This window comes from Oryzias melastigma, linkage group LG20 (assembly GCF_002922805.2).
Source record: "Oryzias melastigma strain HK-1 linkage group LG20, ASM292280v2, whole genome shotgun sequence".
NCBI lineage: Eukaryota > Metazoa > Chordata > Actinopteri > Beloniformes > Adrianichthyidae > Oryzias > Oryzias melastigma.
The window spans coordinates 11,870,237-11,884,139 of record NC_050531.1 but is presented as its reverse complement, the minus strand read 5'-3'; the positions used below and the strand labels follow the sequence as shown (position 1 = coordinate 11,884,139).

General features: G+C 40.0%; 1 protein-coding gene across 2 annotated transcripts in view; it reads right to left on the bottom strand.

Moving 5' to 3' along the window:
• Positions 1–13,903, bottom strand: part of pola1 (polymerase (DNA directed), alpha 1) — a 60,939-nt gene that overhangs the window by 12,283 nt on the left and 34,753 nt on the right. For both annotated transcript variants that reach the window (XM_024280312.2, XM_024280313.2), the window contains exon 35: positions 8,948–9,064. In XM_024280312.2, coding sequence (XP_024136080.1) covers positions 8,948–9,064 — 117 coding nt within the window. The remainder of the gene's footprint in view (positions 1–8,947; positions 9,065–13,903) is intronic.

Sequence of the window (13,903 nt, the reverse complement as noted above, 5' to 3'; positions counted from 1 at the left end):
GCAAACCATCAAACTGGATCACAGAGAGTCGGCAGTTCCGCTGAAAGCGCCCGTCATTTAGATGCAGCTACTACAGCAGATGATCAACCTCACCAAACTGGGAGAGCCAATGACTTGCAGAAACCTTAAAAAACTAAAACTGATCTCTCAACATCATCTGTGTCTTCCATGCATTGTATATGACATATACAGTCAATGCTTCCCAATGTGTCTGGTTAGCACCTCCATGGGTGTAGGACTGGGTCGCAGGAAACCTGGGTTTGCTTCCCAGGGCGTGTAATGAGGTGAATCCACTGTGGATCCGTAGCCAAAACCCTTAATGCGAATGCCTAACTATGCAGTCACAAGGGGGCCCAAGTCTGGGTCTCCCTGTGCTGGTGCCCCACCTGGATAGAATACAGCGTTGTGTCAGGAAGGGCATCTGGCATAAAACTCTGCCAAACCAACAATGCCAATCAGTGAAAGCTATTTAGCTGTGCCGGGATGTGCCGAAAGGTGAACAATAATTGAATTCAGTGTCAACACAGCAATACACGGGCAACAACCTCAGCCACTAGAAGCAATGTGGGATTTAATGTCTTGCCCAAAGGAATTTTGACACAGCAAGTAAGGCTGGATACAAACCTCCAATCCTTCAATCGGAAATGGTAAATGGTACTCAGTAATTTTAAAAAGGATATTAAAAAAAAAAAATATATATATATATACAGATTAACTGTTGGTTACCATCCCAAAGAAGTATCAATGCTTCACTTCCTGTCTGAAAAGACACTATGGACGATTTAACATGTCCAGATGCCAAGACTTTACCTCAAGGCAACGTGAAAGATAGTTTTCAGCAATGTCTATTTTTCTTCAGACCATTGAACCATTTGGCAGCTTAATCCTCCAATCCAACCTCTTTATGGTGAGTGTCAAGTAGGGAGGCCATTTTTAGAGTCTTTGGTATGACTTGACCATGGACTTATTCAAGACCTTCGAGTCTCAGGACAGACACTCTACTGCAAGGCCACTGACTTGACTCAAATAAAGAGATTTTCAGCCTTTTAGGAGTGTTACTTTGGGACAATTCCAGTGCTGGATCGTATCAGTTTACAGCTCCACCTATCAATATTTATTTAACCTAATAACAACGTAAGTTCATTCATTTCCTGCTCCCATAGGGAGGATCAGAAACAAATTACTTCACCTAGAAAAATTGGAACGGGATCAGTTAAAGAATTTATGAATTAACTCGCCTTTAGTGAAGATGTTAAGAATTGTTCAAGCATTTCTTCAGAATTAGATTTACAAATGATCTTAACTGGGACACAGTGAGAAGGTCCAGTTGTGTTTGTGGGTGCGCATTTATGCGGCTGTTTCTTTCTAAAGTGGCATCAACTCTGCATCAATTTGTTCATCTTCCCTGAGAAACCAGTGAAACCCAAATGCATGAGGCAGCCTTAGATTTGAGTTAATGTGTCATTCAACCTTGAAATGTTTGTATATTTACTGCAGCACAGAGCTCAAACATTTCACAAGTTCTAAAGTCCCTAAATCGTCACGTTTTTGTCCACTGAAAGAAAAATCTGCTGAACCAGAAGTGTTCTGTGGGATCTGTTCCAATCTGTTGATATTTTATCTCTTAGTCACCACTGCCCTTACAGGTGGATAGGGGCAGTCTGCGAGCAAAGCCTGAATGAGGCACACTGATGGTCTGCAGGAAATCAGGAAATGCAGGAAAGATTTTTGACCACTGTGTGAGCCTGTAGGACAAAATGTTCATGCACATTTTTTTACAGGCATGCTGTAAGCAACAGGATGTAGCCAATACTTATACGACATGTATGGATGGAATAGGTGAGACACAGGCATGTCATACAGATTTTCCATTTGTTAACCCCCCTGACACTACGCTTTGGGCAAAAGCAAATACTTCATGATACTCTAGCCACACATACGACAATCGTTTGTTCCATAGTCATGACATCCATAAACTAGTCGAACGTGGGAGGAGCTACCACCTAAAGTTGGGAGCACTGACTATATATCTCATTTAAAATGTTGAGAGATCAGAGGTACTTGTTTTGAAGAGCTCTATAAAAGCGTCAGTAAACATGTCTCCATGTCTGGGTTCATAAGAGACGCTTCCCTTATGATGAGGTTCACCATCTACTGCCGGAGCTGTGTCTCAATGATAGCACTTTCAGCAGTACTTCCGTGTCTCTCTTGCCTCGTTTCCATTGAGTGGTCCAGAACGGATTGAACTGGACCAGTATGGTATTTTGAGCGTTCCCATTATACAATGGACCCATAAGGCCAGAACGATTTGTTCCATTTTTGGTCCCCCGCTGGTTGTAGCTCCATAGAAAAATGGAATGGACAAGTTATGGCGGAGCTACTGTCATCACACGATGAAATCCATTGAAAAGTATTAAGAGAATAGCAACCATCAAACCAACGCTCTTCCCGACTAAAGATCTAAACTGAAAGTTTTGTCCTCTTTTTGGAAATATTCTTCTTCACCTCCCACAAGCGTCTTGCAAAGAATATTACCTTCTTTGATTTCAGCATTCCTCCCTTATTCGCTGGAGTTAGGGACCGAAGACGGAGAACCACTGAATTCGCACAGCTACGTCATCGGTCTACACCACATATGCACCCCTGATGGCGCCCTCAATGGAAATGCTCACTTGAATTGCCCGGACCATTCCAAACCGGCCAGGAGGGGTCCGGTACAGACTGCTCAGTGAAAACGAGGTATCTGTGACCCAGTTTGAGGACTTACTGTCTGGGATTAGTCAAAGGGGAGAAATAAAAACAAGAATACATTTCAGAGGACATTTTTACTGTTGTCCCAAAGGAAAAAAAATAGAATTATTAAGTGATGCTGCCACATGCTCTCTTATGGGGTCCAGATGACCCCACCCCTACATGGATGTGTGATCCCTCCCATGACAAAGGTGGACAGGATTTTATGTCTGCCGCGGAGACCAGTGAAGATGAAAAATCCTTGGAAAAAAAGTTCAGTGCGCTGTCTTGTGGGGTCCAAATGACCCCACTTTTAATGTAAACATGTCTAGGATAGCACAGGGGTTAAAGTGGCCATACAGGACACATCTGAGCTTCTTTAATGATATGGACACTCCTTTCTATGATGCTCTATGGGCCATAAAACCCCAAAACGTGCAGCACCTTGACTAAAGCCTTAAACGTTCATTCTCTAGAACAAAAAAATAGCTTTTCTGTAACATCTATCAAATGTCTCTGTGGATCTTGTAAATGAACAATACTTGTTCTGTAAAATCTCTCATCGTCATTGAGGCCGCTCCTCTGTTTCATTCCCTGATTAATTAACATCATTGCAGCCTGTTGAAACCAGAGCGCGACAGGGCAAAACAACACCAAAAACAGAATACCAGACCGAGCGCCGGCGTAGCAGGGCACACCTCCCCGATAACATCTCCTTTCCTCTGTGTGACAAAGAAAAGCAAGAAAACAAATTTGCTTGCTTTGTTAATCTCCGCTGCAATTAAGTGGAGCAACATGAGAGCCTGACAGCGAGGGAGAGGGCAAAGAGATGGAGCAGATGAGCGGAGGGAGGAAGAGAGAGAAAAGACGAGGAAGAGTAAGAGACAGTGAGGAGGAAGGAGAGAGAAGGAGGGGGGGGGATCAGACCTGATATTCCCTCCCTCATAATAGTTTGTTGTGATAAGCCATTGTGAGAGAGGCATGCGAACAGCCGAGGCTGTCAATTTGATTAGCCATTATACTGCATGTTTAATTGCAGTTATTGGCTCGTCATTTCCCTGCTACACTGCAGAGGGCACGCTAAGCCGCGACCCCACACTGCCATCAGGTGTGCGCTGAGTGCTTTATTATTACCACCAGGAAGAATTCCCTGACAATTCCTGCGCGTGAAGCGAGCCCGTGTGTGCCTATTATACCTGCCAATCGGCAATGCTCGTAATTGTAATTTCAGTTTTTACTGCTGTGGCATAATCAAGTGGTGAGAGTATCTAATGCTGCTAAATGTAAACCACGGGATGTGTGTGTGTGAGGGTGTGTGTGTGTGCGCTGTTAATGGCTTTCTATGGCTGCCCCCATGGCACGCACAGCTGTTGACCGTTGATGCACTGCCTAGTCAACAACCAAACCATGCACATCCCATAATGGAGCCTCGGTTACGGTTGCCAAGGTTGAGCGAGCTCAGTCGGTGCTTGCCAGTCCCCTGGAAAACTAAAAAAAAAACAAAAAAAAACATGCCGAGCGCACACGCATTAACATCTAAACAATATACCTCTGATTGTGGGCGGGACTTTCATGGCACGCTGATTGACTGACAGGTGTCAGAAAGGTGTGGCTAAATTGTAACAAGATTGTTATTGAATTTAGAGCCCCCCACCCCCCCTTACACACACACCTTCCTCGTCATTCAGCTCGGCGCTTTGTTCCTCCACTGACACCATTTCAATTTGCTGCACAAATCTGCAGCATTTTCAGCCTGACTGCCTAAGGAGCAAACCAGCTGTGAAATTGCCTCTCTCCCGGGAGTGTCGGACCCCCCGGCCCCCCACCCCGTACCCCTTTGCTCCTTTGCCTCCCTCATCCGAGACTTCAAACTAACCCCCTCCCTGACACATATACATATTCTGGCCTCTTGTACACAACATTCAGGGGGCGAAGAATAGATGTATGGAATAATGGAGGAAGGCAATAAAGAAATAGGAAAAGGAGAATAAATCATACAAATTGATCTAAATCACACAGAAAAAAAAGCTTACACAATAAAACAACCACTCAAGTCTTTTCAGAGCCCTAAAAAACACCTGTCGCCACCTTTCAGGTGACAGGAGACTCCCGCGCCCCTGAACTTGGGCTGCCGATCAGCTCAATATTTGGGAGGAAAAATTCAGACTATCCCCTCAAACGAGACCTTCTTTAGCCGCTGCTTTTCTGCGAAAAAAAAAAAAAAAACTCCAGTCTCTGCAGCTGCAGAGAAGAGAGTATGGGGGGGTGTTAGACGCCCGCAGAAACAAACATACATTTTTCCCCTCAGCTGCGAGGCCACCGGGCTCCGAAACTCTTGAGCTTTTTTAGTTGCGATGAGCGTTATTGCCGGTTGTGGTAGTCACGCCGATCAGCTTCACAAGACACCATAATGAGTCAATATATGTAAATCTTTACTAGGCAAACACGGCGGGAAACAAAGGCATTTAACTGGTGCTCTCGCCCGCAAGCCTCCAATGATTCAGCACCGGTAATTTCTCCCCATTGAAAGGCATAATTGCCTGCTATTTGAAGATATTCATGCTCAATTTTTGAAATTAATTTCAATTGGGGGGAAATGTAGAAATGTCAGCTCCAGTGAAAGGGATTTGATTTCAATTATCCTCGCTCAAAGGACTGTGATTTCCAAATACACTTAAGCAAAATTATGACAAGAATTTTTGTTCAGCAAAATTCAGTGTTTAAAGAGCGATTAGGCGATAATGGGGCAGCTTTGAGCCGGCAGTGAATGCAGCAGTCTCCCTCTGAAAGGCACTCAATTATCTCTGATTGCTCCCGCTATAATGTATCAAATAGAGATACCTGCTATTGCCGTAATTTGTGTGAAAATTAACATGCTGCAATTTCCACTAGAGGGAAAAAGGGAGCTCTAATGGGCGCCTGAGCGTACATCAATAAAACGAGGGGAGAAAAAGAGAGGGACGGAGAGGGAGGGAGAGGGGAGGAGAGAAAGAGCCAGCCAAGAGAAGACAGAATGAGAGTAGGAGCTAAAGAGGGAGGGAAAGTAGATGAAAAGAAAAGAAAAAGTGGAAAGAGAAGCAAAGTCAAGACACATTGGAGACAGGGGCGAGAAGAGAGAGAGAGAAAAAAAAATAGCCCATTTGATTTAAGCGTTGGGGAGGGAGGGGGGAGATGAAGAGCGAGGAAGAGAGGAAGAGAAAGAAATTTAATTTACTGAAAATATTACAAATTGCACCTGTGCATAACTCCCCCAAATTACCAACCAATCAAGGCAGAGTGCCTATTACTCTCCCATTACATGGAGATCAGATCACGCTCTGAATCTGTGTCCAGGGAGAGAGAAAAAGAGGCAGAGAGAGGGGGGGATGAGGCAGATGAGGGAGATGGATGGAGGAAGAAGAGGAGACAGACTCCAGAGCCATGGTAAATGCACAAACAGGGAGACGGTTCACAAATGTGATGCTCAGAGCAGCTGCAGACAGACTGAGGAGTTTCTCCTGCAGAAACCAGCAGAGTCAGGAGGAGGAGGAGGAGGAGGAGGAGGAAGAGGAGGGGACATAAACAACAATCCAAAATCATTCTTAAATGAAAATTGAAAAAAATTGAAAATCCGACTTGCCTTTTTAAAAAAAAAAACAATGATGAATATTCTAAAATAAATAAATTAAACCTTTTAATTCAATTCATTCAATCACTTTAACAGAATTCCACATCAGCACTTTTTTAGCCAAAACCGTGGAGACACCAGGAAAAGTTTTTCTTCTAACGCAGCAGAAATAAAAACACAAAAAACTCTGAACAAAGTACGTTTGGTTAGATTTCACACTGATTAACTGGAGGAAATTCAACATTTGGATAATTAAAATTCCAATTATTTTCACCTGTTCTAAAGTAGATTTTCAATAAGTTGCACTTTTCTGAATGTCATGGTGCCTGGGTAAAGTCTCACATGTCCCAGGAATTGGTGGACCGAAGACCAAGCCTCCAGTAGCATTATTTTCTTTATTTTTATGAATATTTTCGTCCCAAATCCCTAATTTTTCAGCAAATGTTTTAGTCTTCATCACATATATCACAATTAAAACTCTTCTAATTTATCATGCATTCTCATATTTTAATCTAATATCCGGCAAAAGTGATGGTGTAACTTTTTATAGCAAAAGTGTTCTAGGGTTAAATTATTGAATATTCTAAACTTTTCCAGCATGTCTAGAAACAGTAGATGGAAAATATTTTTAAAAAAGAACTGACAAAAGTGGATTTCTAAAGGGTGCTCTCAAAGGAATAATGAAGAAACAGTGGAACCGATTCAAGATTTAAATAAATAAAAAAGAAAGTAGTGACAAGTATAACCACTTAAGATGAAAACTGTTCTTTTGGGACACAAACTAATAAAAAAGTCAATTTTCAGATTTCTAACACTTAAAAAAATGCATCATTTTGATTAAAAATGTCGATTTTTTCCCCCCAAAAAACTAAATTATGACTTCGAAATTGGTACCATTGGACCTCGACTTGTAAATTTATACTGGATTTTTGTCATTTTGAGTTATTTATTTGAAATGCATTTACAATACTTTAAGATGCTTTATATTTGAACAGTGGAAAAATAGAAGAAAGTCTTAATAATAAAAAAAACTTCTCTTGAGTTGTTTTTATTTCCAGTTAAACAAGTCTGAATTTTGCTTTAATAAAGACCCATCTGACATTGAGTTGCTGGATCATTGATTTCCATGAAGTGAAACAAATGTTTAATTATACTTCACAGTTATAAAAAATCAACAAGAAGAAGAAAAATGTAATAACTTCAATTAAAGTTATGTTTAATAGAAACAGCTTTTTTTTATTTGGGGAAATTATATTTTCACTGGAGAGTTTGAAAAGTTTTAAAAAGCTGAGCACTAGAAAGGGCAATTGTTCCTAACGCCCAATTTAATATACAAAAATAAACTTTTTCTGTTCAAGGAGATTTTGACTGGAAGTAAGGAATTTTAGGACTGAAGTTTTCTAAAGAATGTTTACATGTTCGGCATCACTTTCCATAGTTTTGGTGTTTTATTAATCTTTCACTTTCATCTGTATTTCAATTAATTCATTAAGCTAATAATAAAAGGAAGATGCAGCATAGATTTGATTCAGAATTTTGGCGATAATGCTGCTACATTATAAAAAATGTTTGAGAATTTAACTGATTTTGAGAATAAATAAAACAAATATTTTTCATTCTTTTGGGATCTTTTTTATTATTTTTTTCTTTATTGTTTTATCATGAATTGGTTACAGTCTCACTGATGTATATATAGAAGAACGACCCCGAAGGATCAATCCAGACATAAAGCAAATACTTTTTCTTTCTGACTGCTTTTTCTGATCAAATTTCCACCTTAAGAAACTGATTATTGCAGTTTAAAAATACTACATTAGGTAGAAACATGATAACGTCTCCATAAATATAGAATAGCACAAAGTATTTGTTTTCAAAATGTTAAAAACTGTCAGTTTTTGATGAGTTTAGGAACTTTTTGTAAGCCGTGTAAATTCTTCTTTTTTTTTTTAAGGAGGTACTGGACGGACTAAAAGCACAGATTCGTGGTCGGCCCTTCAAGGAAGTACATAAAAAAGTTTATAGAGTAAAATGTGTGGTAAAATAAAAAGAGGGAGCAGGTTTTTTTGGATAGAAAAAGGGGGCATAAGCGAGTGCAGAAAACAAAATGTTGTCCTCAGCCTGTAGCTTAAAGTGCCACAGCCTCAGGCACAGCAATGCCCTCCTAAGTGGCTACAGTGACAGCAGAAATTGGCCTTCTGGTTTACAACCTGTCTCCACAGAGCCAGACGGAGCAAAGCAGCCGGGGAGGCGGGGTGGAAAGTGTGAGATTTAAAAAATTGCAAAGAGAAGCAAGCCAGAGCGAAGGGGGAGTGGATAAAAAGTTGATTTAATGCTCAAACTGAAAAAAAAGCATTTCTGAGGTGGTTTAGTGGACAACCCAATCAAAAAAAGGAAGTTTTATAGTCTGTGAACTTCCCAAATGTGCAAAAACAGACAAAAACCTTCTGAGAGATAACATGAGGAAACACAAAAGGATGACTGTAGCTCCATAGCACCATCAGCTGGAAAAGACCCAAAGACGCTTGAGTTCAGCGCTTTTTTATTTTTATTTTACTTTTTTATGATGCATTATGTAAGGAATGCAGAGATGTGAAAGGGGGCGTGGCTTACCTCAGGTCTGAGTGTGGCTCGGGTGCAGGCGGGACAGATGGGGCCATGGCGGGAGAAGGCGATGGGCAAACGCCTGGTCCTGTTCTGGCAGGTTTGGTCCTCACACACCAACCAGCCCTGTATGTCAGACACAGAATTCTTAGTCACAAAAATAAGAGCGCTGGTTTTGTGAAAAAAAAAAAAAAAAAAAACTATTTTTTAGGAATAAAAGAAGATTTTTTCAAAAATATTCCCACCATATGAATTTGTATTTGGCAGTTTATAAAGGTTTTTTAATTACTTTAATTTCTTTAAGTCAAAATAAATTGTTCGTGCGTTTGTGAACACTAAATCAGGAAGACAGAAACAGGTGGCATCACAGAAATAATTTTACAGCAGCTTTTACGACTGCCTTGTGATTACTTATTTAGAAAAACCTGTTCGTGCCGCCGTTTATGTCGTCGATAAAGACGTTTTAAAAAGTCAGCCTAAGTGAGAAAACTTGAGCGAGTGTTTGTGGTAATGAGGAAACTTGAAATGGTTTGCTTTTATTTTGTTGCTCCAATTCTCCCCAATCTTGGGAGAAAAAACCTCTCCGAGATGGAAAGGAGTTTGTAAAAATATAAAAGCTTCGGTTTACATCGTGCCCCTCTTTCATGACAGCGTTGGCGTGTCAAGGTGCTGCTCCGTTACTCAGGCAGACCGGCGGACAGCCCAAACCGCAGCAGTAAGGACCTCCCGCGGTGAGGCGCTGACCCTGGGCAGGTGCTGTGTTCGAACCCTCTCCATCTCCCCTTTCAGACTGCCCCCTCCCTCAGCTTCTTACGCCCTGTCATTACCGATGGGGTGGGGGGTTTAAAGGGGAGGGGGTTAATGCCCAACTAATGACAGAGCATAAGACTCGCCGCCTTTAACGCCTTTTGCTTCTCTGCTGCATCCATCTTTGCTTCCTTCCTTCCATTCACTCAAAATAAACCCCCTCTAAACCACTGCACCTGTCTTTCCATCCACCCCCCCCAAACACATATACACACACACATGCAGGCATGTGGCGTTTCTCTGATTGATTTTAGGTCCGTCTTTGTCTAGTTTCTTGATCAGTCGTGAGCAGCAGGAGCCAGAAATGAAATTTTGTTGTCTTGTCTGCAGTTTGAAGAGCAGGAGAAACTGTTGTGGATTTGAGCTTCTTTTCCGAAACAAAGAGAAGCTGGAAACACAAACTTTAACACCAAAGGAAAGACGAGACGGAGAGAGAAATGAAACTTTACCAGGATGGAGCAGAATTCAACAAAAACAAAGTTTGTGTCCTTTAATTAAAATCAAGAAAACTGATCGCCAATCAGATCGATATTTATTTAGCATTTTCTTTTTAGGTTTACTTTTTAAGTTCGGTAAGAGTCTTATAGCCAAATCCCATAAAGTGCAGCTCAATATGTCACTAAATACACTTTACAAACCAAAAAGTGTTTGCTGTATAAGTATGCAAGAATGCCATGAAGTGACATCGTATTACAGCGACAACTCTAGTAAACAATTTTTTTAATTTATTTGACATCTTTTTGTAGGTTTCATGCCTTTGTTTAGAATTTTGCGATTAATTTGGTCCATTTTTAATATTTCTTTAATCAATTTTTTATTGTAAAGCACATTTGCACCTTGATGGGGTGTAAAAATCAAGTTACAGTCATTAATTCACTCAAGAGTGTCTTGTGTGAATGAAAACTGAACAAATGTCAACACTTTTGTGAGACTTTTCTGTCAAATAAAACCTTTAAGAGGGAATATTTATCTTAGCAAGCCAACATTGGTTAGACATTTTAGGAAAACTGTACCAGTTTTGAACAATTTTCAAAACTCTAATAGTCCTTTTTGTTTCACAAAAATCCTACATATATATATATATATATATATATTTTGTAGCTTAGTCAAAACTATTGAAAATGATGTATGAATATTTACCTCAGAAACCTGAGTGGAGATGATCCCAGAGACCAAAGTCACTATTTAGTGCTGGGTTATTAAAAAAATATAGCTAAAAAGTTGATCGACCCTTTAAAGTAAATTGCTGCATCTTTAAAAGCTTTAATTTTTGTGTATGTCATCATTTTATAAATAAGTTCCAACTCTTCACGTGAACAGAGTTTCATCAAAATGAGAAATAATTGATCAAATTCATGTTTCTCTTTAGTATTTCGGCAGGTACACACTCATTTATTTCCTCTGCAGTCGCTCCTGTAACAACAAATCTTCCTCTGCTTCATACATCTTGTGCTCTTCCTCCTCATTCTAATCAATAACTTCTGCACTAATTTTGTTCTCTCGTTGTGATTATTGTTAATTACAATGTGCACAGCAGTGAGGATTTTGCTAGACTATTTTTGTAAAAATGTTCTTGTATTCAGGTCTGAAAGACTCAACCAAGCCCTCCCAAATTACCCCCAAAAACCCATCTAAAATCAGGAAAACGGAGATCTGCTGCCGCAGGGCGACTTAAAAGACCTTCTCGATTGTGGTAGAAGTTAAAGACCACACGCACACAAAACACACAGATGCCAAGCCAATCTCTTTTAAATGAAAAACAAACACACTCATACGCCTCAAATCAATTAAAAAGTCCCAGAGTTCACAGTGTTTACCCACAAATCCCAGCTCGAGGGAAAACTACCTTCACACTTCGCTCGTGTGAAGCTGAGCATCATGGGACGTTGCTCTATGATACAGACACAAATGAGAACATGACAGGGTTAGATTTGGATTTTTTAAATGATATTCACATAAACTGAACTTTTATTTTGAAGGTTTGGCACAAGTCTTTCTGACTTTGACAATAGATAAAACAGCTTGAATCACCATCATTTTTTATTTTTTATTTAAATAAAATTCACACTTCAACTTGATTTACTGAGTATCATTTCAATTTCAAATTGGAACAATTTACATAAATATTCTTCTAATCTGAGCCGAGATGGAGCTGAAATTTTTCAAATTGTGACTCAAAAACAAATATAGTTTCTCACTGCAAACACAAAAAAGTGATAAAAACTAAAAGGGGGTTTAATAAACCTAAAATGAATCTTCTACATGAAGTTTATTTCAAACAGGAACATTTAAACCCAGCTCTAATGCCTGCATCTCTCCAGCGCAGAACAGCAAAAGCAATCATTTCTAAAAAAAAAGGTCATTATGAGTTATTATGATCACTGTTTACAGACCGGGGGTGTGCAAAGCAACAAAAACTACCCACAAATCCATTCTGTTCAGCTTTGCTGACCCCCAAACCCATCGGCACAAATAATAATAAAAAAAAGTAAAAACCAAGTTCAGATTAAATGCATTAGCCCTGTGAGGTACACAAAAGATTAAAAACAAGACGCACATCAGGAGTGAGGCAGGGTGACGGGCGAAAAAAAGACATTTAATTGAGGCATTTTGCCAGAGTGACGGAGGGAGGAGGTGGGGGTGTACAGTCGGACGTGGGAGAATAAAGGATCATAATTGCATAATTATAGCAGCGGATACCTGACACGCTAAATGCAGACGTCAAAGGAGTTCTACATAATTTAACCAAACAGAGGCGAGACCAGGCCACGACTAGGCCCACCGAGAAACAGACCCTGCTTCTCCTTCTCTTTGTCTGCTCACTTTCTCCAGCGTTTCCCTACAATCCTCTCCCTCTGTTACATTGTTTGGTTTGTGATTTTGGACATCTGTTTTATTCCCATAGAGGAAATAAATACCTAAACTGTGTTTTTTCCCCCATTTTTCAATGGAAAACCTCATTAAAAACTTCTAAAATTAAACAGAATTAATTCCAGGCTGTAGAATATATTTTTATAGTTTTTAACTGATTAATAGAGTAGGTTTTCTACATTTCCAATGCAGCTACTTACTTTTTTTTAATTAAGAAAGTAAATAGATATATACTCTTGAAACCTGTTTTTAAAGGTGGTCATTTGTTTGCGGGAGCTACGTTACGATAACCAGTGATTGTGAAGTTGCAAAGTCAGATTACAGGTGTTTAAAAGCATTAAAATCCCTCACTTCACACTTTATACACTTTTTTAAGACGAACATGAACATTTTCACACTTTCATCTCTTGCTTAAACTTTAAAAATTCTTCCCTCTTCTTCTTTTCTGTTTTTTTCTAACAAGATGGAGACCAGAGAGTTTATATGAAGGTGGAAAAATACAGATATTGTGCAAAAGATATGGGGGATAACCAAAGTCGCTCCTCCAAACACGAGGCTCATGAAACCAAACCAGCTAGCCTGGAGGACATCCGAAAAGATTTAAAAAGCTTCAGACAGGACAACAAATGTAAACTTTCAGAGATCCAAAGAAACCAGCTGAAGGCCGAGGCTCGATTAGAACAGGCTGAAACTCGTATTAATGATGTGGAAACAACTCTGACTCTTTGACTCGTAAGTATACAATGCTTTTCTAAAAATTGCATTTATGCAGTCAAATTTTTAAGTATGGGTTGCAGAATTGTAAGCTTCAAATCTCAGCTTGAACCTTTCTGTGTGGAGTTTGTGTTTGTTCTCTCTGTGCATGTGTGGGTTTTCTGGTTTCCTCCTTGAGTCCAAAATCTTGCTATAGGTAACTAGTGACTCTTAATGGTCCTTTAGCTGCAAACATGAGTGTTTGTTTTTTTTGTCCTTTTGTGGTGTCCCGCCATTGCCCAACAGTAGCTGGATAGGCTCCAGCAACCTCCGTGATCCCAAAAGATATTAAGTGGGTTTGAAAAATGTATAGATGTAAACAGGCTCAATGAAAGCAGTCCCAAAATGAAGACTTAGGGTGTATTCGGACTGGAAAGTCTTGTGGTCTGGTCCAAGTCGCTAAAGATCTCTTCAGTTATTGGCCAGGAGTTATGAGGGCGGAGCAAAGCATTGAGAGAAAGAATAATGGATTTGCAATCCTTACTTACAATACTTTGGTACGGTGGAGGCATGCTGCAAGGTGGTTACTGAAGC